This window comes from Prorops nasuta, unplaced genomic scaffold (assembly GCF_024137725.1).
Source record: "Prorops nasuta isolate Cenicafe-Biocafe unplaced genomic scaffold, Cenicafe_Pnas_1.2 PNAS00010, whole genome shotgun sequence".
Taxonomy (NCBI): domain Eukaryota; kingdom Metazoa; phylum Arthropoda; class Insecta; order Hymenoptera; family Bethylidae; genus Prorops; species Prorops nasuta.
In genome coordinates this window covers 1,985,551-2,013,304 of record NW_027116807.1, presented here as the reverse complement: position 1 = coordinate 2,013,304, position 27,754 = coordinate 1,985,551, and the positions used below count along the sequence as shown (strand labels likewise).

The window sequence follows — 27,754 nt, the reverse complement described above, 5'->3', positions numbered from 1 at the left end:
AGTGAATGATCTCGACAGTAGCTTAATTTTGATATTATTGGAAGCTTTCATTTTATAACTGAATTGTTTCCAATACACATACCGGGTGAGAGTAAAGTTCTGAATAATATCTCTTCTAGAACTACGATTTTAATAATCAGTTCATTATTCGCGATAATTATAAGCGATCGAGCAACGAGTGCATCTTTATTGGATTAATTTCACGAGAGTGAATGATCTCGACAGTGGCTTTAATTTTGATATTATTGGGAGCTTTCGCTTTATAAACGAATAGTTGCAAATAGATATACCGGGTGGCGGTAAAAGTTCAATAAGCTCTCATCTAAAACCACGAGCTCGATATTCGCGATAATTGAAAGCGATATAGTGCAACGAGTGCACTATATAGTTATTTATTCGATAAATTTCATGACAGTTAATGATCTCGATAGTGGCTTTAATTATGATATTATTGGAAGCTTTCGCTTTACAACAGAATCGTTGCAATATTATGCGAATACCTTTTAAATAAATCTACCGGGTGGCGATAAAGTTTCAACAGCTCCGTCCTATAATCGTTATTACGAAATATAATTTCATTATTGTCTCAAACCAAATGCTGTTGCTTTATCGCCTATATGGTGTGCGAGGTGTTCTAGCGACAGAGTGACGTAATCCGTAAAGCGAGTTGGTTTCCTAACGTCGCTGGTTCGTTCAGTGGAAAAAATGGACTTGTCACTGGTTAAAGCGCAATAATTTGCCATGCCTGCGTGTGCAGCTCGTTAGTCACCGTGGCGATTCGGTGTTTGTGTGTGTGTGTGTCTGTGCGAGATACTCTGGAGGAATATTTTCTGTGTGCATGTGTGTGTAAGTGCGAGACCCAGCACGAAGCATACCATAGGCTTTACTTATCGGTCCCGTAATGTGCAACCAAGATTTAGATTACGAGCAACAGATTTATACTATCTCTCACTGTAAATTCTTCCCGGAGTTCACTTGTCTCACCTGCGCTGTATTTATTATAGCCTTGTTTATAATTACTCCAGATAAGAGTATTCGCATCAGCCATTACACTAATCACTGAAACGAGCATCGGTCGCAGAGTTTGGCCGAATATAATTGCAATTGCAATTATTTTAATTACAACAACTTTTCGATTACTGTAATTTAACATTGTAACGCGCAAAATTACGTGTGTGGGAGCTATGTATACTTGAATAAATAAATGTAATATTATATAAAAATAATTACATTTTTTGCCAAGTAAAGAATATTAATGATAAAAGCTACAATTGAGTGGTGAAACAACGCTTTTTATTGCAAAAACAAGAGAATAAAAAATTAAGTGGTATAAATAAGTTTGGTGTCAAAATTCCTTCAAAATTAATTATATTTTTTACATGTTTTTAACGTTAAATAGGTCGAGTTTGAAACGTTTGTTCGTTGATTTACAATCACAGTCTTGATAATTGGATAAGAGAGGGGGGGGGGGGATTGCGTTAAAATCGCGAATTGCTTTTCTTTCGCAGAGGTGTCTGTTAATTTTCCAAGCAAAGAAGGTACGCAGGGTGATTACACTAATTGGGAACGACGTTGAAAAAGTGGGATTTGCAAAGTTAACGCGAAGCTCGCTGAGCGATCTAGCACGGCGCGTTATACCAAACGTATATTAGTTAGCACCAAGCTGGTATAATATGCATTCAGGATTTAAATTGCACACCGTGCTATCTTATATCTATACCGTGCGAGTCTGCCAAGTTGGTATTTTCGCGAGGTGCCTCCCTCGATATTAGCAACGCCACTTTGAAATCTAATGAATTCCTGATGCGAACCAAATTTGATAGATCAGCTGTTAAAGCTTACGAGACTAAATCCAGCCTTAATAACTCTAGCGTTACCGAGTATACGAAAGATGGAATAAATCGTGCGATTTTATATAGATTTATTAGAAATTAATATACAGGGTGACTCAATAGTGAATGAAATTTCGTCAAACTTAAAAAACAAACTTTAAAAAATCCAAACGTTCTTCCTTTTTTTTAAAACTATCACATTTGTAGTAAAACTGTGGAAGCACCGTGTAAAAATTTTACAGCGTAAACACAAAATTGCACTCTAGGTGTGAGCGATATTCACTTACTGAGATTCTTTCGTTGAAAAATTCCAAGTATGCTGAAATGCTTTTTTATATCATCTTACACGGTTACCCTGTTAAATTCCGTTATCATAGACAAAATAATGCCTTGTAGTAAAGTGACGAGAAATGTAGAAAACCAGGAAAAAGAGGGCTATAGATTACTTCGAGCGGATTATAAGTCACGGGTATAACCGCCGAGAGCGCACGCTCGACTAGGAGAATTAATTAGTTTGGAGGATCGTGACTCGTTAATTGATATCGGTTAAACCGGTGAAAATTGTTGCAGTGTGTTATCGCGGTTGACCGATGAAGGTGGTAATGATTTATCGGTGACAAAGCGCATCTGTTGGAGTTTTAAAATGGAGGAATCGTGATCGAGTCGCAGCCAAACGGTTTCCCCATTCGACGATTCATCACTTTCGACCCGACCTCGCGTGTCCGTGCAGGGACGACCCTGACTACTGGCCCGTCTCGTCCGGACACGCACACATACACACATAGACGCTAAATCAAAAACTCTCCCATAAACCTGCCCGCTACAACCCGTTACGCGTGGGTAGATGCACTCTGCACTATATCCCCTGGCATAGTCCAATCTTTTCTGCGATTATAAATTTTATTTGACTCGTTGAAGAGCAAATATCCGAATTAATAAACTGGAGTAGAAAAACTGAAAATTACACAATTAGAGTTTAAAGTGGGAGGAGGAGGCTGATAAAATTCTAAGTGATATAGCATGAAATTACATATACAGGGTGTGTACCAACTAAAATAATAGATATATCAAATTCATGTTATCTTCGTAGTTATAGTTCTGAATATTATACACAAAAACATTTTAAATTAAATTGAAAAAGTTGTTTCAAACACTTTTAAACGAAATAATGATTTCTTATATTTAACAAAGATAGAGTTTTACGTCCACGTGGTTTCAGCAATTTTAATTAATAAACCCTGCAGTACACTATATTCAATAGACATATTATTGAAATTATTCAGGCACTAATTAGATCGACGATTATTTGAAAGTAGATCGCGCGAGAGTCGGGAAAATAAAGTGATAGAGTTGATGGGATCTCAGAGAGAGAGAGAGAGAGAGAGAGAAAGAGACGATTTGAGCCAGTGCCAATATCCCGAGAGTCGACGTGTACCAAATCGGACTTTCCTGTCCGTCGACAACACAAGCAGCGCTACAAAAGAAACTACTGTGAATCTAATAGTAAAACGCGTTCTTCCAAATGTCATTGACCGCGGGACAACGACTCTCGTTCCAATTTCCGTCACCCCCCCCCCCCTCCCCCACTCCTTCCTCACGCTGGCCCTAATGCGATCTCATATAATTCCATTCCGCTGATTGCATCCAGCTGTCCGGGACGTTACGCTGCAAATCAAATCCCACGAATCGGAAATTCTCAATTTCTGACAAATCCCCCCCCTCCCATTCTCTCTACCCCGCCGCAAATACATCAGGCTAAAGTACACTATACTGCATTGTACCGCAATGACAATTATTTTAAAAATTTGTCAATTGCATACGCAGGTTCCACATCACGCATATATAGATATATATACTCAATGTGTCATAAACTATAGCTTATTTTGTGCTATTTAATTGCATCGTTCGCTTATTTTATATCTCGTTTAATTTAGTACTAAATGTGCAAGTATCGAGACTAGTTAAGAAGAAATGATATTTATAACGAACTGTAAGAGTTATTAACTAAAAAAATGTAAAATGTCCGTTTTACGGCTCAATTAGACGCGATAGTGGAAAGTGTTAGCTTAATAACTCGAATTTTATATACTTACTGACGTTATAAAATAAATATATACACAGACAGAAAAAAATTATTTAATTCAAACCAATGTTTTTCTCTGTTTGTATATATATAGAATACGCAGGTCCGATATTACCAAGATTGGCGCAGTTTATCAATTATTCGCGATTGGTCGTACAGAAAATGATGTACTTACATTAGGTCCGGACGAAAATGATGAATCATGGCGCAGAATGCGAGGCCATCTCTCCAGGAGGTGGTCATGTTGTGCACGCTTACGCCAGGATAGCCATCGGTGATGCGCCTGCACCAGAGCTCCAGCGCTTTCGTGCCGCGTCGTTCTCCCATTTTTATAAGCCGATAGCTTCCGCCTCTGCCGGAAACCGAAGAAACACCCGGTAACACCTCCGAAGAATTCTCACCGGTGCTGGCAAATTCGATCCTGCTTGATCCACTCCTGCAGCGACAAAAGAATAATCCCCGCATTAACTTCCTGTTCCCTCTTCTATAATTATCCAATTTCCTCCCATTCCTCCTTTTATCATTTTTCTATTTATTTATTTTTTCCTTCCGTTCGTTATTACGTAACTCTTCCACTTTTTACGTCGTAAAATATAACTTTGCACGAGCCACGCGCGTTTGCAAATGTCCGAACGAGTGTTCGCCCCTTTATGCGGCGATGAGGCAGAAAAACAAACCGCAAATTATCCTACAACCATCAACGATTATTTCTTTCCCTCTAAAAATAAAAAATCCTTCCCAGTCCCTTCTCCACTCGTTTTTGTTTTACTGCAAGCCTCATCAATTTCCGATCGAAGAAACGTTTTCAAATAATTTTTCTGATTCTGCATGGTGTTTGATATTTTGGATTCGCGAGTGTATATCGAATATTTTGCCAATTTTCGTCGGGGAAATGGATTTTTATTTCTAAAAATTTGGTAGCTTTTTTTTTTTAGAGGAAACGCGTAGTATTGTTTGCAAACATACGAGTTTTGAGATTCGATATGTTTTGAAACGTAGAAAGAGAGAGAGAGAGAGAGAGAGAGAGAGAGAGAGAGTGAGAGGGGAAAAATAGAATAATTCTATGGCTGGTTGAACATGGATTTAATTTATTTTGGACGATCGATCAATCACGCGACGACCTATCGGTATAATTCTCAACGATACGTAGGATGATTATCGAGCAGTTATCGAGCGGGCCATTCCGTGAAAACGTGCCGGTGGCTCAGATTGCGGTAGGTCGCTGCAATCAATGCCCTATATCTCTCAAGTACCCTCAAAAGCTTCCCACTTATCTCACGCTCAATTTACATGACACGCGCTCCTATTTACATCTCGGATAAAGTACCGATTCAGCAGAAAAAAACCATCGTGCGCCACTTAATTAATAATCGAGCCATCGACGAAACTCGAAAATCTAAAAATGAAGAAATGGTAGGGGAAATTTCGTAACTCGTTGAAAAGTTGACAAGTTTCCTCAATGGTAAACAAATGCTTAGGATTCATTTACTATGGAAAATAAATAAATTAATGAAACTCGAAAGTGTAAACACGAAGAAAAGGTGGAGAAAATTGAGTAATGCGTTTATTGGTAGCAAGGTTGGTATATTTTATCGATGGAGGGGTGAATGATAGATTTTTATGATCGGTTCCCCATGATAAAGACTGTGTATGACTGGTTGGCGCGAATAAGAAAGGTATATAAGTTTCACTTTGAGAGATATATCCAAATCGATGCCAGCCGGAGAGTAACGCGTCCGCGCACGAGTGAAATGATTCAGGTTTATCGATAAAGGTTTCGTGTTAACCGGTCATTGGCTCTGCGCGCAGCAAAATAAATCGTAATAACGGTTACAACACTGGCCGAGGCTATAGGATAGACGCACGAATGTTTTATGCAACATCAAATCGGCCTCGTTTCTTCCAACACAATACCATTATTGCCTCCTTTTCCCTTACATTTTCACCCCCCCCCCTTGATCCATTCCAAAATCAATCATTTCGCACACACTAAAAAACCTAGCATTCACTCACTTTCCAGCAACAAAAATACTCCAACCAACATTCTCACGAATCATCCAGTTTTGTATTTATATAATTTTCTTCAGTTTTATTCCCAAATATCAATCTATAGCTATTTTTAATTATCAATCGCGAGACTCGACATTACAATTGAAATTCGAAAACCAATATTTCATATTTTTGGTACAAAGCTTAATTAAAGTCATTAAAATTTTCGCGAATTACTTCGATCTTGCAGAGTTCTGCTAGGATTTGAAATAATTGAATTTGTCGAGAGGAAAAATATTAAATTGGGATTTTAATCATGCGAGGGATCGATCAGTGCTGATAATGAATTTAAACGAGTGGTGATTTTTTCACTATGTATATACGGTTTGTGCGCGAAGGAACGCTCGTGTCGTGAGGCGTTTAACGATTCTGACATTCGAAATATGAATTTTGTCGGTCGATATGATGCAGATTCGACGATGGGGAATTCAATAAAGCGAATGGAATCTCATTCTCCGCGTGCTCGATAAGAAATCGATATTCCATGCGTCTCGTACTTCAGTCGAGCAACCGGTTAATATGAATTTTCCAATCGAGCTGATGAGACGAGGAGGATTGGGGAGAACTGGAAAAGGAATTAAAATTTTCATTGTTAAGCTTGAGTTATTAACGAGAAAGCTTAATTTGCTATCACTTTTTTGCAAGGTGTCTTTCTTAGTTCCTGAATAATAATAATTCTCCAAGTACGAGAGATATGGACGAACGTATACCTATATACATATAAGAGCTGTACTAAAATTGATTTTCGTTGAGGAACGAAAGAATAATTTTCGAAAGCAAAGGAGAGTTTACATGGAAAAATTGTTCAACAAACGAATAATTCTTCGATCATTATGATAACGAACACAATTTATCGATACAACGAGTATCTCGTTATAAACCAAATTATTAATTGTGTTAATAAATTTTTTTCGTTATTGTAATGAAAAACTTTTCATTTAAGCGAGTGGCAGGAAGTAAAACCTGTACGTTAGGAAAATCACTTATAATCTCCACGAAAATAAAGTTTGCAACAATAATTTTTTATCGACTGTTTCGCAAGCCCTTAAAATTGATAATCAGCCAAAAGAGAGAGAGATACGGTGGACCGAATTGGACTGTACTCCAATTGAATTTCGATGAGGAACGAAAAGAGGAGTTTCACGTAAGTGGTGGGGATTACGGGGGGGGGGGGGGGGGGTAAATCCTGCATGTTAGGAATAACAATAAGCTCGTGCAGGCCGTTAAACGACTTGTCGCATTGGGCACATGCGCTCCGAATTCGGCCACGAATATCGAGGTCAGATCGATTTTCCTGTATCTCGGCTGACACCAATCACCCAGGAGTCAAAGAAAAATGACTATCCTAAAATTCAATCACTGGATTATTAAGAAAAGACAACAATTAAATCCAAAACAAAAAACCAGCTCTATGAAATGGACCGAATGGAAGATACGAAGCTAGAAAAAATCAGTTTTCTAGCGATCGAACGTGGCAAATGCAAATTCCATGCTCGAGTAACTACGCAGTTGGGGAAAAAATAAGGTTTTCGCGTGACGAAGCACCAGCTCGATCCTCCCTAAATTCTTTATTAATTCTTCGCCTCGCTACAGGTAGAAAGATGAAAAGCAATTGTCCAGCATCGATAGTCACGCGTGGATCGTTGAACAATCGCGACAAGGTTTGGTAATTAAATTGATTAATTAAGGGGAGCAGTAGTGTAGCAAGAGGAAAATGGTAAAGTGGCAGGATTCAAAGGACGCGGCGAAGCTGCGTTGTGCCAGCATCGAGCTTGAATTTAATCAAGAGCTACCGTGCGTCTTCGGAGTGAACGAATAACAGTCGGGTAGCAGAAAGTTGGTTGATTGTTTAAAGGCCGAGTATGATGAACGGGATTCGCCATGGGGTAATTAAAACTCGAGTGCTTGCACGATTGAAAAAAGGCATTTGTCAAAGGAAAAAAATAGCAATTATATATATAGCAACTTTTTAGCATAATTTAGGCTTCCACGCGACAATTTAGATACAAATCAATGGGAAAGAAATTAAATAATACCAAATGTCCAATAAACTCCAGTACCAGACCTAAAGTAAACGATTCAACGTAAGAAAAAAATTCTTACATGATTTTCTCATCTATATAACCCCTTTAACTATATATATATATAATTATTTAAAAAATTCAGTATTTTCCAAACAAATATTCCATAAGAAATAACGACAGTTTTTTCAAGGAATTATCGATATTGATTACAAAGATTCTTGCGGTGATTACAAGGTTCGATGTTTTGCGAATAAACGAAATAGAAGGATAGAAGGAATAATTATATTTTAGCGAGAATCGATCGTTGTTGATATTTCAGGTGCATTTGCTCGAGATTGTTTCTTCGATCAATACGATTACGTGTGCAGACATTGTACTGTAATGGTATACTTGTATCGTCGTACATCTATATACAGAACACACAGCTATAGAAGGGCTCGTCGTCGCCAAGCAGACTACGAGCGAGCGAGGTTACAACTGGGATACGGGAATTTCTTACGCGCAGGTGCACCGATCGATCCAACAGCCATCCATTCTTTCTCATTATCGATAATTGCGCCAGCCAAGAATCGCGACTCCCTTACAGTTGCATCATCGGCTTTAATCGTTTCGCTAATCGATGCACCACGCACATTCCATCAGAACTGCATTCTAGTCCTCTCCAGATTCTAACATTTCTTTTCCAATCGTGCCACTCGCTGTATTCGATTTCTCCCTTCCATGTATAGCACGTATCATTGTGCAATTGCTCGGGACAAGAAGCCCCCCCCCTCCCCTCCCTCCTTGTTTACTTCTCTTATTAACTACAAAATCTTGCGAACTTTTGCACCGCTCGCTACAAAGATTACTGGTTTGTTGCGTGGCAAACATTTAAGTATGAAATTTGTACCACGTATTTTATATATAGTTAATAAAACTGATTCATCCCCCCCCCCCCCCTTTATATTACTATCAATAAAATCTTATCAATTTTTAAATTAATCGTTAAAAAATTTATTTCTCACACAAAAAACTCTTTCGCGTGAGCTATAATTTTCAGTGAAATCCTAAATTTAAAGTACTATCAATTTCTTTCCACAGTTTTCTAAAGAAAAAGATATTTCTTTTTTCGCAAACATTTTCACACACGTGATTTATATGATTCGTTGAAGAAATTTTTCAAACCAATATGACAAGCCACTATTATTTACAAGCTAGAGACAGGATTCGACAATTGGTCGGATCCTATATGGAATTTTGAGGGGAATCAAGAAGGAGAAGCGAGTGTTCTCTCAACAGTCGCATTATACCGTTTATCGATTAGATCTGTGATAGAAGCTTCTGTGTGCCTCGTGTGCACGTTGCGAAAGAAGAAAATGATGTAAATCGATGAAAGGTACGGTCGTTCATTATGATAAATTGCGTTCCAGCGGGATCCCGTGTAAACTGCCTGACGGAAAAACAATTCTTGATTGCGCAACTAGGAGTTCGCGTTACATCGTGCGAAGGCTTGTGTACGAGAAAATGAATTATTCCTTGACGTTTTATTGAAATTTGCTGGTGGGAGGGGCAGATTCCAAGGGACTCTGGCAATTATTGTTCAACGAACAATTTTTCCAGTTTATCGTAGCGAACTTGTGAAGAGTATACAGCGTAGGAATTTCGTCATTGATATCGGTGGGACTCCTCACACATCCTTGCTCCAAAACCAGGTACGAGATGGAGGATTCAACTTTTCTTCCGATTTATGACGTAACAACAACTTTCTACGAGAAATGCTCGTTCGTTAATCATATTCTGAGGATTCTCCTCGCGTAAATACGATTGTTTGTTAATTTTTAAGGTTCTCGAAAGACAGAATAATCGATTGTCTCTGTGACTATACGCTAAAATTAACAGAACGTGTGGAGAGCTTATAGTATGCATATGCAAGCATTTTTTAGACAGTTATACATCCTTATTAAAACCGGTACGAGATGGAGGATTCAACTTTTCTTCCGATTTATGACGTAATAACTACTTTCTAAAGAAAATGCTCATTCATTAATCGTATCCTAGAATTTCTTCTTACGCACACACGATTGTTTGTTAATTTTCAAGATTATCAAGAGAGAGAGAGAGTAATCAATTCTCTTTGGTTATGCTAAAAGTAAGAGAGTTTAAGAGTTTCGTATATAGTACAGATGCAAGGACTCTTCACACATCCTTGCTAAAACCGGTACGCGATGGAGGATTCAACTTCTTCCGGTCTCTGACGTAATAACTATACTTTCATCGGTGTGCGGTGCTTCGTCTCTCTCGTTCACTCGCATCAGATAGGATTGTTCCTCGAGCGAGACGAAATCCCTTCGGCTGGAGAGAGCCCCCATTGTTCCGGGCTCGCCCATCCACACGCACTTTCTCGCTCCGAAACTTCAAGCACAATCGCGTATTAATCCGGGATTCCACTATCGAAAAAGACGCTTCGAGAGGAATAAGGTTGCAGTTCGATCAAGAGTGGCTCGAGAAGAGAAATTGCAATAGATTGAAATTAAGAAATTTGATGGCTCGTTACTCAATTAAGAATTAATGCACGATTCTGTAGGATCGAAAATTTAACGACGACCGAGAGGGGAAAAAGTGGGTGGTTCGATAAATTAAGGAAAGACTCGAGTGTGACGCGAAAAAGAGGACAAATTTTACGATCCTTTTTCTCAATCAAGAATGAATACAGAATTTAAAGAAATAAAAATAACCATCTAAAGAGGAAAATTCTTCGTAGTACGATCAACCTGGAACTCGAGTATATAAACTCGAAGAGAAAACTTCTTTCACCATTCATTTTCTCTCGACCGAAGAATATATTTGATTAAGAATAAAACAAGAGAATTCAATGTGGAATTAAAAATAACGATTGAAAGGGAGAAAATCTTCGTAATACGATAAAGTTAGGACTCGAGTGACGCAAGTGAAACGAAGGAAGAAAAGCAAATATGGTAATTGACTGCTTTTCCAGCGAGTTTGTATGTTTTCATAGAGCGTGACATATTCCGTCAAGTATGTCTTTGTTCGAAGCAACAGCCGGGGCAAGATTTAATTATCGTTTGGATCGATGGATGAATGGATGGATCGATCGATCACGACTGTCACCTCTTCGTGATCGGTTCGCGCGCCGTACCATCGAGCCATGCAATGCCACGCCACGCCACGCCACGCCACGCCATGCCATGCCGTGTCGTCGTGTCGTTTTGTAAAATGCTCTTTACGAGCCACGGCTGTTGGCGAACGCCGGACAAGGCCGACCACTTCGCTGCTGCTAACTTTTACTTATTTCTACTCACCTACGTCATATCCCCCCCCCCCTCCACAATCTTTCCACCATTAATCATAGTATTAAACTTCTGATTTATACAAAATCTCTAAAGAAAATTAAAAGTTTTACCCTGCACCCCTCTCCTTCTAATAAAAATCTAGTTTAACATTTCTCTCTCTCTCTCTCTCTCTCTCTTCGATCCTCCGCAACTTTTTCATAAACCAAACCACTGCTCGCAGCTTTTTCTCCTCTCCCATTTCTCCTTCACGACTATGATCCTTGTATCCCACTTTTTCCCAATCCCTTTTCATTTTTTCCAACTCTTTTTCCACACCTGTTGGCTAACCTTTAATTTCTCGTAGCTCGCCATCCACGCTTTCAATGACTCAACCACTGATCGTTATCGACCGGTGGCCAGACTCTCATGCCTTATTGCTTCTCGTTGGCCATTAATGATTTTATTACCCAGACTCCTCGATCCTTGCAAAACGCTTTTGTTTTCGTCTCCGTGCTTCACCAAACTCCGATAGGTTTACTATATCTGCATTTTTCATCAAATTCCACCTTTTCCTCTCAATAAACCGTCCAACACAATTCTCCATATTCCACGAAACGGCGCAACTTGGTTTACCTTGCAAATCAATGTTTTACACTCGACGATATTTCTTAGCTTCGACTGGGAGAATGGATTATTCGTGTAATAAATTCTCTTTTTTTCTTCTTCCTCTTCTAAATCATCAATCACCGGTCGAGTCCTACGAAATGGTGGATCTCGCGAATTACATTTTCGTGTTCCACGTTGTAATTTTAAGAATCGCGAATTTATAATAAAAGAAAGAAAGATAATTATACAGGGGCGGTCGGATTTAAATCGTCTATTTTAGAAACGGATAAAATCTTTATATCCCTTCGCGTTAGCTTTAAAAATCGCGAATTTGTAATAAATGCAAAGAGAAATAATTACGGAGGCGGTCGAATTTAAATTGTCGGTTTTGAAAACGAGTAAAGTAGCTACTATATATATATATATATATATATATATATATAGTAAAACGAAGATAAAATCATTAAGGTGAAAACAGGGCAGCGGTGCATTATGCTAACGGTGATCTAGGGTGAGTGGGAGGGGGTAAGGTGAGAAATAGCGGAAACAATTGCGGTGAAAGTAAAAAACTTATTATTAATTCTCTCGCCACGTATTGTACGCTCCGCAGACCGAAAAAAAAAAATAATTTAAGCAGCCTCGCCTTATTATTGCCGTTCTAATTTTCCCGCAGACTTTTCTTTCCTCGTGCTATCGCGGCACAATTTCCACTCGTGTCAGTGTCAAATCGCGTCTATATCGTTATTCGTCTCGCCGCGATTGATAGGTTCTTACGCGCGTTCGCGTCAACACCGGAACTCTCTATTCTTCAATTTTTTACGATATCGTTAAAATTGATCGACTCGATGGTTACGAGAGCTTCTCGAAAAGTGTTCGGGTGTAAGCAGATGATCAAGGTGGTTCATCTTTGCAAAAATGAAGAAAAAACGAGGGAAGAAATAGCATTTGGAATATTAATATAAAAAGCAATAGTTGCAACAGATCTAGTATATTTTTTTAAGTGAAAATTTGAAACATTATAGATCAAAAAATATATATATGTATCTAGCATATATATATATATATATATATTTTGAAATAAAATCTTTTCATCCGAAAAACGCCATATAGTATAGTCAAGCCACGTTAAAACTCGACTGGAATCGCTTGAGTATTTTGGCAAACGAGAAATCTCGAGTGCTTAAACGCGAGTTCATTTTTATAAGCGGAGATAGAGGGAAAGAAACTGAACAATAACAATAATTATAATTGAAAGGAACTCTTGGCGACAAGGACGATTGTTGTTGGAGTGGAATTTATGAATGAACTTGGCATGGGGTGAAAAAAGGGAAATAAGAGAAGCAACGAGTAAAGAGTTGGTTGGAGAGAAAATAAGCCGTTATACTCCGGGCCTTGAAATAAAATAAATAGTCGGAGGAGCAATTTAGAAACAGGTTTAAGTATCAATCAGCTGGTGAGTTTAGAGTCCGCTTGGATTGTGGTTAGAAATAAGTAAGCCGTGGTTTACATTTATGTTCCAGTATTCGTAAGCAAAACAACAATGCTTGTTGGATGGTCCGTGCAGAAATATAATTAGCTTCCTGGAAATCGTCCGAGTTAGTCGGCGCATGAAAATACTGGCTGGCTTACGATTTCGACGAATGGCTACCAACGAACCGTACACAACAATAACAACACAGCAAAAGCGATTCTTCCTTCCTTCCTTCCTTCCTTTCTGTTTTCCTCTTTGTTTACTTCGACCTATCATTAACGTCTCGATATTCCTCCACAATACACTTTTTCTATCCCATTTCTACACAGACTGTACTTAAAATACACGTAGAACGATATTTTCATTTTTTAGGAAGAACAAACTAAGGCAGAAAGAATTCATCGATTTATTGTTCGGTTGAAATAATAATCAAGAACTTAAAACCAGTTGCTGTTGCTGCACTGGCAGCAACATTGTTGGAAAGCAGCTGTTCAATTTTTCCTGACGACCCAAAGTGTTTTCCAATCTATTTAAATAACAAGTTAACGAGGCTTCGACACTTGGACGAGTCGAGCTCTTTCACGTTTGATGCTAAATCTTCTTCACAGTGAATGACCGAGTCTGTAACGATTACGTAACGCTTCGTGCCGAGCTTGGCACGAGCATGTCCTTTTCTTGGTAGTAGCAGCGACTAAACTCGAATAAATCAACCAAGCGAGTCCAATCGAACAATTTCACTTGCCAAGAATACAGCAGGTTCGATAAACGTATTGTTGATCGGCCGATTAATTCATTAATTGAGATTTATCGGGAATACTAATTTTGGGTTTCCACGTAATTTACACAACTTGGCACCGGAAAAGAATATATTCATCTTTCGAAGTAGAAAGTATTACACGAACCGGTATAATGTCTTCGAAGCTGTTACACTGCAGTAGCCCCTGAACTGCGAATGTTATTTTCTTGTCGAGCAATCTTCGATAATTCCTCACTTCCTCGTAATCCAAATGACTCGAAGAAATAAATATCGAGAAAATTCTGTATCTTCTACGAACCTCCCACAACTCTTTAAACTTCAATTCTTTTCGCGAGGATTCTTGCAGAATCGAGTGCGACTAGTATTATTTTTTTTTAAACTGCAGTCTCTTATTGATACACTTGTGCGGTGAATAAAATTTCGTCGGATTTTTATAGCAGGAAAACGAAAGAAAATCGGTTATGCCGTCAATTATTCATATAATATGTATACATGCTACAATCTTAGATAGATTTTTCTTCATAGAAATAGAAAAACCATAGTTTTGAAATGTTTACGACTGACCACTCTGTTTCTTACAAAGAATTAAAATTCAAAAAAAGGGAACCGTGAGAAAAGGGAAAAGCAGAGAAAAGTAAGTCAGTATTCCTGTTCCTAAAAAATTATCAATCCGGGCACGTATAGAGGGGGCCTGCAGAAAATCGGTGTCGCGCAGGAAAGTCTCGTCGATTGCAGGTCGTGCCAGCCAGAAGTAACTGTAAAAATATCGGGGACGTCCTAATCTCTCGTGAAACTTTACCGATATTCCTCCTTCTGCTATTTTTTCCCCACCTTTCTAGCCTCTCCTCGACAACTATCGTAGATAATAATACCAAAACTTGGCAAAGTAAAGTGGAAAGCATTATACTGGAGAAAAGGTAGAAAAAAAATAGAAGAAAAAATATCCCGTTGTGGATTACAGCAGAAGGATGGCGATTATTTCCAAGAAAATATCCAGGGTCTCGCCTAGTGCTACGAGAAACTCGGCGATATTCACAGTTGCTGGAGGCGTTCCGGCTTTGCGAGGGGGTAGGGGGTATGAAGAATAAAGTTGAAAAGGAGAGAAAAAAGAGAGAGAGAGAGAGCTGGTAAAGAAAAAGTATGTATGAGAGGGATAAAGGAGAATAAAGGATAAACGTAGGAATAAGAAAAGATGGAGTGGGATTCTGGGTAGAGGGAGGGTGGGGGTAAAGAGGGGGGGGGGGTGGTTGGCAAAAGGGGGAAATGAATGTTTCATGAGGTTCTCGGCGGCCGCAAGATTCATAGATGCACCTTCACTTTTAGCCGCGCTTCATAGAAATGTAAAGAGAGAAGAGGAACCAACACTGTCATTTCGAAATACCTCGTGTACACGAAACCTCCTTCAACGTTGAGTTTGACGAGAGAAGCCCGCTTAGCCGGCTACTGCTTTCAGAATGATGAACTCCCCCCCCTGTAAATGTTTTCCCGAGCCCCGACCTTCCTCCGCCAACCTTATTTACCTCGGTGAACCAACCGCCTTCCGCAAATATTGCACGCCGAATCATTAATTCGCCAGGAGCTCCCCCCCCCCTCTCCTCCCACTCATCATCTTCATTTCCTTCAATTATTTTTAGATCCCATACCCCATTAAATTTACCACCAGATATGGAAAGTTTAACAAAGAACTATGGTCAAAATATTCAGTATTTGGCACATTTGCTATTTTTTTTATTCTCGCGAGGGTCAAATGCACTTCTATTTTCTAAAATAACGGGAAATATTGACAGAGGTGCTCATTGAAATCATCGAAATGTAAGGAAACACGAGAAAAAAATTATTGAAGCATTTTTAATACCAATACTTCGTTTAAATTTAGTTGGAATTTTTGCTACGGCAAATTTACTATTTTCGAAGATTCGCAATAGCTATATACATATACACACTTCTCTATTGAAATAATTGAAATGCGAGAACACTCGAGAATTAAGGCATCGCTGCTGTTGATTCGTTTTGCATTGCTTCGCAATTTTTCCACCCCCCCCCCCTCCCCCATTTACGAGGGCTTTTGCACGCCGCACTCTTATACCATAGCTACGGTACTCTAGAACTGCGTTGAAAAGCTGTCGGTGTTAAAGTGTCACTCGAGTCTCCGTTGAAGCGAGTGTCCATTGAAATGAAAGCTTTCCAGGTCGCTGCACTGGTTTCGTTTAGCGGACCGCCACTATTTTTCAACCCGCCTTGCTTCCCTTATTTTTCATCCCTCCACTATATATCTCTTTTTATTTTAATAATAATAACAGCACAAATTAAAAATTACTCTACTCGAGGGAAAAATGTAAAAATTAAAGTCTACACCCTTTGATCCTTCGTTAAGCAAACGTCGCTGATTAAAAATAAATTAATGACTTGTACGATATCCTGGTGAAATCGTGTGGCTTCTTTGTGGGAATTTCGCGCCAAGTTTCGTCGTCCCACGTTATAAACTCGGCTTTGCGATCGTTACGGGAGCTACTCGCCGAGTGCGCAAAGGATGCCATTTTATATCAACGTCATTAAGTCTAACGATCGGTATTATTCACGTTTACTAACTGTACTTTTCATTTGCCGGACTTGGGTGAGTCGTTAAAATTCGCGCCATTTTCCCCCGGTGGTCTTCCCCCTCCGGACGAGTCCCGTTTTCCTCCTTGAATTAGCCAGCAGGGAAATAAAACTGACAAAACGGTAGAAAGGAAGACTAAAGAAGAAAAGAAAATAATAAAGTCGGGAGAGGAAAACAAGTAGTATTTGCCATTACGATAAAAACAGCGATTAATCGAGACGCGAACAGCTCGTCCACTGTGCTGTATAAAGTGCGAAACAGCAAATAATTCTCCATTTTTCAAAGTAGTGTGGAATAAGTATTTGCCATCTCGAGTATTTGGAGCTCGCTAAAAATTCTATAATTATCCTCGATCCATCAAGAAAACCGAACAAAATTAATTTTTCCATTACAAGTAATTTTCTTCTCTACAAGAAAATGAAGAAAAGTCTAAAATCGAGCGTGAAACCAAGTACTTTACTCTTCTTCGAGTTACAAGTGGATCGTAAGGTGGAGGAAGAAAGAAGGCAGTGTATACGAGATTACGGGGTTTCGAAGAGTTTTGTACATTGGTTTGCTGAATATGTGAGAGAGTGGAACGTTCTCCGCACGTCCCTGGAACATCCCGGCTGTTGCAGTGTCCACAGGTCTGCCACTGCTGGGCCGAAATTATGGAGGAGGGTCAAAACTGTCGGTGGGAACAGAGCCTTGCCTTCCAGGAAAGTAATTTGAAGTTAGCAGGTAGGTAGGTAGGTAGGTAGGTAGGTGGTCACGCGATTCATCCTCTCGTGCAGGAGGGACGAGGAGACCAAACTGGTCGAGGGAGGATGGAGAAGCGGAGAATCGATGCACAATGACCCTGGCGATGTGCTAGCAAAAAGGATGATGATGATGACGATGCTCCTAGCGAAATTGGAGAACCGAGAAAACCTTAAGGGGATCCGTAAAGTTTCGAAAAATTGCCGGACTAAACGGAAGCATGCGGTATACACTGTGTGTGTGATAAATTGTAGAAAATAGGAGCAAAATGTGAGAATGGTTCACTGGAGAATCTTAAGATACATGCATAAATCCATATATAACAGATAAAAATACGAATCAGAGTAAATCTTGTTCAGAATATTTGCAATAAAATATTTTACTTACACTCGATAAATGCTATTCGAAGAAGTACAGATTGTACAAATTGATTAAAATTAAAGATTTTTCATGAAAGGTAAAAAATTAGGGAAAATATTTTATTGTGAATATTCAAAGCAAGATTAATTTGAATTATACATTTTTCTTATCTTGCGTATGAGAGAAAGAGAAGGGCGCAGGGCGGAGATAAATGAAGGAGGTTATGGGGGGGGGGGGGGGGGGTGGGGTGAGGAAGGGTCTGAACTTGAAGCAAACCGATCAAGCCGAATCCCCGAGCACGAGCGGACTTAAAGACTACCTGTCGGATGATCCTAGCATCCCCCTTCCACCCCCTTACCCTTTTCCATCTTCGAGGGCGTAACTACAAACCACCCGTGGCTCTCAACGGTGAAAAAAAGATCCGGTAGGATCCTGTGCAACTGCTGTCCCTCTGCCCTTCCTTCAGAACCAGCTGTCCCACCGACAAATCTCATTACAATACGGTGCTGTTATTCTCTTGTTAAATTAATGTCTACGAACACGCAGGAGAATATTGCCAAAGAAATTGTTGGCACTCGTAGTATTATTATTATTTATCATCTACACATATACATATATATAACTTAAAATAAGAAATCTCTGATTTATCGAAACGACTGAACAATGGAGAACCGAATCGAGTTAAACCTGTTTTTTTTTTTTCGTTTGTCGATTGCACTTGTGTAAATTGATCAATGATCTACATACACGTACATGATTCTAGCTCTAGTTGCTTTATGATAATTGAAACTATCGTCGTAAATTATCCTTTCAGACTTAGACAAATGCCTATTACCTTAGTGGCATTGTTTCGCTTGTATATATTGTTCGCTCTTGATATATATATATATATATAAACTTGGTAATTAATCGCTTAACGACACGCTCTGATATTTCTCAACGTTGAAGAGAATTGACGAATCAAGAAAATAAGAACGATATAAGAAATGAAATTTTCAAGGTCGTTGATAATTGAGCGAAACAAGGGTAGTTTCTTGAGGAATCGTCCAGAGGATTTCTTCTTCAGGGGGTGCAAGTGCACTCGCAACCCTCTTCTTTCGCATTCCTTGTCGAATTGATCAGAAGTAGAAACGTGTAAAAAAGGGGTTGTGTGGAGAAACGACGGTTACACGAAAAGTGGTACGATATCTCTACAGGGAATCACGGTCAACATTATTATATTTACGAGCACTGTTGGTGCAGATGTAAAACATGCTGGAGAGAAGCCAGCCGAGTATTACGTTACACATATCCGAGGCAATTGTGCTTAAGTATACGCGCCTTTTGCTATATGGGCCAACTTTCTTTGCTCTCTTTGAAGAAACACTAGCAGGAAATTGCGCAAAACTATACGCGTGTCCAGGCTAACGAATGGATGTGGAATTATTGGGACACGCGCGTCTCGAGATATTGCACAACTTCTTATTATCCTCGACGCAATTATTTGCCCCATGTGTATTATATTATATAATTTGTATATCAATCATTTCTCTTCTCTTTCTTCCCATTAAAAATTTCCAGCGACTCATCAAGCATCTCCCAAAACTTTCAATATTATAATTTCCACGTTCTCCGAGTACTCCCAGGTTAATTCCGAGAATTATCCTCGGTGCAATTATTTCTCCACCCACACGTGTATCATATAATACATATATTAATCATTTCTTATTTCTCCCCCCTTGAATATTTCCACAACGTCTCGTCAAACATCCCAATATTCGCTGTATTGTAATTTCCACGTTCTCCGAGTATTCTCAAGTTAATTCCAAGAATTATCCACGGTGCAATTATTTCCCCACCCACGTATATTATATAATTCATATATCAATAATTTCCTAGCTGAAAAATCTCCAACGACTGATCGAACGCCTGGCAGGCAATGTTCGCTCCATTACAATTTCCACGTTTCCTCGGTATTCCCAGGTCAATTCCGAGAATTCGTTTATCGACGAAGCATCCGTTTATGCCAAGATCGTGCTCGGCCCAGTTTCTCGGTGCGGGCTAATTATATTTATCGGAATGGCCGAACGCACTTGAGTCTCGGAGATCCTAACGATCTCTTTGTCCAGTGTCTTTCGACGGTCCATTATGTTTCATTTACACTCGGAATCGTTTGAGAATGTTACGGAAACTCTTCGAATCCCACTGGCAATAAACTAGAGCAAACAGCAATATAATCTTTAACGAGACAGATTAAAAGGTTCGATAAAGCATCGGAAAAATCTTTATTGCTTTGGCAATAAAATGGATAACTCTGTAAGAGAGCGAGGAGGAAAGAAAAAGTGTACTGAGGGATAATAATAAGAGGGATTCGTCTCATAAGTAAAATTTCTCCTTCCTTTTGCCAGTGGGATACATATATACTGGCCAGTGAAAATCACTCGAGAGCTCTCGTTCAATTTGATTTCTCAATAATTTATGATAGTCGCGGTATTGATTTACGCATTTCCTCATCAGTTCTTTCGTTTATCGAGTCTCCAGGCACATACAGATTTACCATTCAACAGAATCGTAAATACTTTTAGCGAGCGTTTTAACGACAATGCCGACCAAGATGCCGACAATGGTGACACGTTGTCCACTGATTTTTGTCCCCAATTCCTCTATACACATATATGCATATGTATGTACATATATATATATATATATATATATATATAATACATTGAACCGTGGGCGTTGGAAGGAAATGGCACAACTTATGCTCTCTCGCTCGTGGTTTAATGGGTAACGATAAATTTGTAAAAGGCGTGAAAAGCCAAGCTTGAAGGATTGAATTCGTATAGTTGGCGATAAATTTGCACATTTACACTGACCGAAATTACACTCGATTAATGACTCGAGACGCTGCGTTGTAATTTTTCTTTCGTTTACGGGAGAGCGTTTATTGTATCGTGAATCGAATGGAAGAAAATTTCAAAAATTTCTTCATAAGAAACAAATTTCATTTCAACAATATGCTTTTAGTATATTTGCAAGGTAGTTTGCAATTGGTGTATAGCTGTACTTATCAGCAAAGAAATTGCTGCTTATCGCAAAGGCACGTTTAATGGGAAAGTCGCAAGTTTGGCGACGTGTTTGCGTTGCTGAAGTTTCGAAACGGTGCATATCCAGCTTTGAGGGCCGCAGTGGCAAAAACAGCAGGAGTGCTATATGATAAAATGTAGAGTATGTAGACTAGAGATGGGTTTAATTGTGGTTATCAAAGTGCAATTTTGAAAGTCGAAATAGATGCAACTGACACTCCTTGCAATTTTCTCATTAATGAGATAAAAAATTATATAAGAATGGAGAAAATTGTAAAGTCACATTTTTTATGGGAAAATCAGAAATTTGTCGATACTTTCAAATTGATCACACAGTTTCGAAATATTGCACATCGAGTTTTGAGGGTCGCAGTGGAAAAATCAACACGCACAAAAGTGTTATATAATAAAATATAGACTAGAGATAGGTGTAGTTGTGGTTATCAAAGTGTAATATTTAGAACCAATAGAGATACAACTGATACTCCCCGTAATATAGTCATTAATAAGAAAACAATACGAGCAATAAAAGGATTTTTCTGGTAAAACGAGAGATAAAATTATATATCGCTTTAAACTTATGATAAATCCATACTCCTGAATTCTCTTCGCTATTTACGATACTACGGATCATTAAAAATGACGCTCTTATCAATAATACTTAACACGCTTATCAAGGATTTCCGACGAGCTCAACATCCGGCTCCTTCGAAGGCCAAATCTAATGAATTTCTAATAATGATTTGCTGCAGAGGAGGGATAAGGGATTATTCTATTGTAAAAAAAAATAAACGAGCCGTTTAAAGGAAGTAAGAAACGGTACGAGCAAGGAAAGGAGTTTCTTAGTAAAATGAGAGATAAAAACGTACATTTCTTATGTTCCCCGTAGATTACGTACATCACCGGACAGGTTCCTCAGAGTGTATCTGGTCGCAGCGTGAGTCACCAGTTCTAAAAGTAGCTTTTCGTGAGATACACGGATTGCCATAAGCAGTAGCTGCTCGATACTCTTGTATTTTTCTTATTTATTCCGGCGGCGTACCGTGTCTGCTCGTGTGTATTATCGCTTTTGCTTCCAAACGCTCGACCTTGAAATCTGTCTCCTTGATAAACCAGAAATCACGGAAAGGGACCACGAGTAGACTCCGAAGCACGACTAAAATGGAATATCACCCTACCGTATAGAGTGGATATAGACAAACGTTAATAAAATCGTTAAACGAGCCTGATTCACTATGACGTATCGAATCAAGTGCAAAAACAAAGGCCTCGAGACCTCGTAGAGGAAGTCAACCGTTACTTTGCAGAGACAAATCGACTGATTGCGTAAAGTTCGCAACCGTGGGGTTCTTCGTCGTTCGGAAAAGCGTTTGCGAATGAGAATAAGCGAGATATTTCAGTAGTGAGGAGAAATAAGAAAAAAAAATATATATTTTTACTCCGATTAGCTCTAAATGTGACCAGTGTGAATTAAGTTAGCAGCACCCCAAATCATCCTTTTATAGTTTTACGAGTTCAGTCTGTAGAACTTTTTTTGAAAAATAGTAAGGAACTATAGAACTTGTACGGGTGCTACTAGAACTATTTGGTTTTTTTCCATTTTCAAAATTTGGGGTGCTAACTTCAACCTGGTCTAAATGTGCATTAAAAAAATAACGATCGGCAAAGTTGCATTACTCACGGTTTCCCCTTGACGATGATAAAAATTACAGAATCTGGATCAGATATAGCGTACTAACAACAATAATATTCCAATTAACTCTAAATGTGCATTAAAAAAAGGCACGATTGGTTAAGTTGCTTTACTCACGGTTTCTCCTTGCCAATGATAAAAATACCTGAATCTATATATATATATATATATATATATATATATATATAGATTAGATAGTTTATTTATTACAATAACTATTAATAAGAAGAGTTCCAGTTTGCTATTTTGCTATTAACTCTAAATCTACATTAAAAAAAAATCCCGATCGACAAATTTGCATTATTCACGGTTTCCCCTTGACGATGATAAAAATTACAGAATCTAGATTAGATAGTTTACTTGTAACAATAACTATTAATAAGAAAAGTTTCAGTTTTCTAACCTGCCATTACTTCTAATGTCCATAAAAAAAAATCATGATCGACAAATTTGCATTAATCGCAGTTTCTCCTCGTTGATAATAAAAATGCCTGGATCTATATCAGATATAGTTTATTTATAACAATAACAATAAATAAGAAGAGTTTCAGTTTTCTACCGTGCCATTAACCCTAAATCTACATTAAAAGAAACGCAGGATCGGTAAAGTTGCATTATTCACAGTTTCTCCTTACCGATCTTACTTAAGTTTGAACGTTCGTCGGCCGATAATGAGAACGGCTGAGTCTCTGTAGCAGATATAGCACTTATTTACTCTGCAAATTATCCACTTGGAATACCAGACCTCCCTCCGCTATACTTTTTGCCGTCCATCGCACCATTTATCGGTCGAATCAATTCGATCGGAAAATCCGACGAGTCGAATAAACTTGTTGCGCAAATCGACTGATGAAATCGATCAAACTCCGCCTGTTCAACCGAAAGGATTAACGCGTTTCGAACCTCGCGCCCTCTTTCCTTTCCCTTTTAGCTACGCTATGCAAAACTCGACTAATCGATCGAATCAACGATACACTGAAAATCACCCAAAACCGTGTAAAAGCCTCCTGAATAAATACTACAAAAATGAATGTTTTTCGATAAAAAAAAAACTCAAATTTTTATTTATCCGAAAATATAATAATCTAATAACTGTTAGAAAACTCGATAAATCTGTTCATATGCAAAACCGACAACATAAAACAATTGATAATATAAAAAAAGATAATACAGAAAATTTTGATAAATTTATTAATTACAGAAACAAGTATAAATAACATTTGAATATGTTTAGAGATTATTCCATGGGTTTGAGCCTATATAAACCAGATTCGGTCATCGTTATTATTATTTACAGTACAAAACCGGTGTCTGAAATACTATTGAATGGTACAATGGGGGGGGGGGGGGGGGGTCGGTTCGTAGGGAGCGCGCATGTGTAGGGTTTACGAAAAGGCAGGCCCAGGACAAAGAGAAGAGGTTGGAACGATCTTTCGTGCAGCTTCCAACAGGTTTCATACTGGGAGGAAACAATATTCGGTGCTGTGTAGTGACCGAAATACGCGCACACACTCTTGGAGTCACACGGACGAGAGCAGCGTGTTTAAAAGCGAAGATACGTGTGGGGGACACGGGCCGGAAACGGGTCTAACACATGCACGTATCGATCTACACGAGAACGAGGGATACCGTGGGAACGCGTCTGGTTTAACAGGTAGTAAGACACTCTGCTCTCTTCAAGGACCACGCGAAGACCCTGAAAATGCTCGACAATGATTATTTTGCCGCTACCTTTTGTTCCTTATCCCCCAAACTGGCCGGTGGGATAAGCACTGCTTCATCCTATATCTTTGTTTTTTTTTTCGCCACCCTCTACCCCTTCATCATAAACTTTAAAAGAATCCTTTTCCCCTAAAACAAGTCTTAGTTTAGTAATTTGAATTAATTATAACTTACTCTAATTGCAATTAGGTACTTAAATATTTTGGATAAGCACGAAGAAAAATATTTAAATTAACCAATAAATTTTCATCACGGAGCAACGAACAAAATTCATTGTTTTGATGGAGAATTGTTTATTGCTGGAAAGTTTATTCGCAGTTTATTTTGTACTGTAGTAAATATACTTTTTTGATTAATATTAGCTCGTATTTCTCTTTGCGCGTTGGTAAACTCGCCTCCTCGGTCTAATCGATTTTCTACATCACGAGAACAGTACCGATCCATACACCAATGAAATGATCGAGTTGTCTCTCTTTCTCCACCGATCCACACAAATTAGTATTAATTGGCGCGGACGAAACAAGCAACTCGCGACTTGCTCAAATGTATTTCTATACGCGAAACTGGGTCAACTGGTTTGCAGGATGCTCGAGTGTTACAATAAGTGTATAGTTTAGTCCTGCTTGAGTCTCGACGAACGAGTTTTAATCAACTCGATACTTGTCCGTCTCCTGTCTTTTAAAATCACCGTACCGTTTCTCTCCGTCTCGTACACCGAATCGCGTGTTACTTTTTAAGTAATAATAATCAACTTACGAGGTTCGATTCTAATGCTTTGAGAGACAACGAATACAAAAAAAAAAAAAAACAAACATTAACTTAATGCTGAATTAATTTTTTTAAGCGTAACATATCGTTGGAATGAAAGGAATATTCTATTATTAATGGCACTATCAATTTACGAGAGAGAGGTTGAAAAAAACAATAACACAACAATAAACTAATTTTGGAACGCGATAGATCGTAAGAATGAAAAGGAAGAAAAACAGTTGAGAGTTCGTAGTATAGAATTAATAGTGCGTGCAGTAAAGTAGTGGACGTCACGCGAGTTACGAGATAAACACATCTCTGCCTTCGACTCTGTTTGCTCTCTGTCCTTTTCTACCGTTCTCGGTTTATCGCTTCTCTCTCTCTCTCTCTAGCTCTCGCCCTCTCCCTCCCACCCTCCATCTATTGGTAAAGTTACACGTCTGAAAGATCCGTTACCTTGCGTCACAGTCCACTCGTCCTCGTATTTTTTGGCGCGCGAGGATCCTCTTCTCAATAATTGCCTCGGAGTATCATCGGTGCTCCTTTATTCCTCGCCTTGCTACCCCGGTAGACTTGAAAAACTTATCGAACTCGCACTCTATGTATATGTATATGTGTGTCTCCACGATTCTACGTGGCCTCTGGCGCCAGTTGCGCGCGCTACACCACCTTGCACGGTCGATTCTAACCTCAACGCGTAAACTTTGTCGATTCAAGGGAGAAACGAGCCTCGGGTATAAATAACACTCGTCGATTTGTAGCTTATTTTTGAGCAATGCAGAAGTGTATTTGGAGTAATTTGCGCGATAGAACGGGGATAGTTCAGAGCAATTATTTACGAGCGTTTCATCAATCACCGGTTGACAACGAGACAACCGATGTTGCACTCACAGTGCGCGTGCGATCCTGCGACTGAGACGCCACGAGTGGCGTGCTTACTTTTACGCTCCGGCTCTCTCTGTCATAACCCCCTCTCCGACACTACGCTCCCCCCTCCCCCCTGTACTCGAGCGCTCGTAGCCCCACCCGACGAATGCTCTTCGCTCTTGCTCTCTTTCTCTTTCTCACACTGTCTTTCTTCGCTCGCTCGTTGTGCGTCGCTCGGACGCTCGCTCACTCACTCTCCTCTTCCCACTCCTTTTCACCTCTTTACTTTCTCCGTTACTCGCGCGGTGCAGTGCGTACACTCTGCGTATGTACAGTGTATAAACTGCCTGCTGCTGCTGCCTGGCCAACTCGACTCAACTTGAGTAGGGTTGGATTCCCTCTCCATCTCTTTCCTTTCTTTCTTACTCGATTCCTCATACATACCTCGCCTCTTTTCTCCTCTCCTTTCTTCGTAACTTCTCGCTGCGTCTACTTTCTTCGGTCGAGCGCGTATCTCAGCTACACGAGCAACACAAATATAGTACACTAACACTGCTGTTTTCTAGTACAACACCGTGCAAGGTTCGGGGATCGGATTCTGCTTGGACCTGAATCATCGAGTGGTGGCTCCGTAGGTAGTTTGGTTATCGCGTTTATCTTTTTCACTCGCCCTAGCCGAGTTTAACAACGCAGCTAACGTTTCTTGGATATCCATGCGGCTGGAATACCCGTCGGGTAATTTACAGCGTTCCACGGGCGTTTCTCATGGTTTACGAATTTAACGAGACTCGGGGCTTGCACGAACCTTCGTCAAATTCCCTTTCCCTGTGACGCCTTGCCGTCTACGAGTCTCTCTCTCTCCTTCTCCCTTTAGCTAATTTTCCTTCTCCTTCCGAGTGTCTTAATTGTTTCGTAATTGAGTCCAGTGGGGGGACTCGGGCTTGTTTGGTTTTGCAAGATTTCGCGCATAGCGTTCGTTTTCAAGTGCCAGATCTGCGCTATACGTTGCGTTGCGTTGAGATGTCTATATATTCTTTTACCGTTTCATAGCACGGTGCTATATCGTTCATTCGTGCAATGGGCTCGATGTCAGCACGTGTAAAATCTCATTAGACCCACATCGTCGCGTGGTGCTTAGCCATGCGGGGTTGATGACTTGGTTGTTTTCCATCGCGGGACATGCTAAGTCGGCAAAAACACTTCGTGTAAACAAAAAGATCTATCGCACGAGGAGAAAAGCGAATTTCTAGCGGTATTAACGAGCTTCGCCAATCGGATAATGCGCTAAATACATTCTCCTACGATGCACATGCTATATACAGACACCTATATGAAATTTTATATTTTGAATATACAGAAAATAAACATTCGATTTTTTCCTACTGTTTTTTTGTCATTCCTATATACCTATTCTCAGCTTTGTGTCTGTTTTTCGGTGGGTATGACTAATTTTCGTGAATTGAAAATTTCAGTTTTTGTCGCAGCGGTAGCATATGTTACATAAGGAACGAGACAATTTTGGGAAGTACGCTTATCGCGTTCCTCGGTTCAGCCATTCAAATATAAACACGAGGAACGCTGTTTCTTGACCGTGAGGCTGTTTATTTATCCTGGTATCTTTCGTTCTCATCTGACTAAACGAAATGCACGATCGACTTCAATGTTGTCGAGTGATACAATTATCGTCCTTACACTGACCTTGAGGTTGCTGATTTTGGGAATGGAGCAGAGAGAATACTTCGGAATCACGAATACCGTTTAGTCAGAGTCATACACGGCTGGTATAGCCTTCGTTGTGCAGTTGAGTGCACCTGGATCGTGATTCACGACGGTAAATCAAGCGCGGAAGACCTTCCGGCCGGGCGCGGT

At 39.4% G+C, this 27,754-nt stretch overlaps 1 protein-coding gene across 1 annotated transcript in view; it reads right to left on the bottom strand.

Moving 5' to 3' along the window:
- Nucleotides 1-25,953, bottom strand: part of MICAL-like (protein) — a 48,177-nt gene extending 22,224 nt beyond the window's left edge. Inside the window, exons 1-2 of the mRNA XM_066732408.1 lie at nucleotides 25,475-25,953; nucleotides 4,091-4,351 (exon numbers count right to left, since the gene is read on the bottom strand). Coding sequence (XP_066588505.1) covers nucleotides 4,091-4,242 — 152 coding nt within the window. The 5' untranslated portion in view covers nucleotides 4,243-4,351; nucleotides 25,475-25,953. The remainder of the gene's footprint in view (nucleotides 1-4,090; nucleotides 4,352-25,474) is intronic.
- Nucleotides 25,954-27,754: the final 1,801 nt, after the last annotated feature.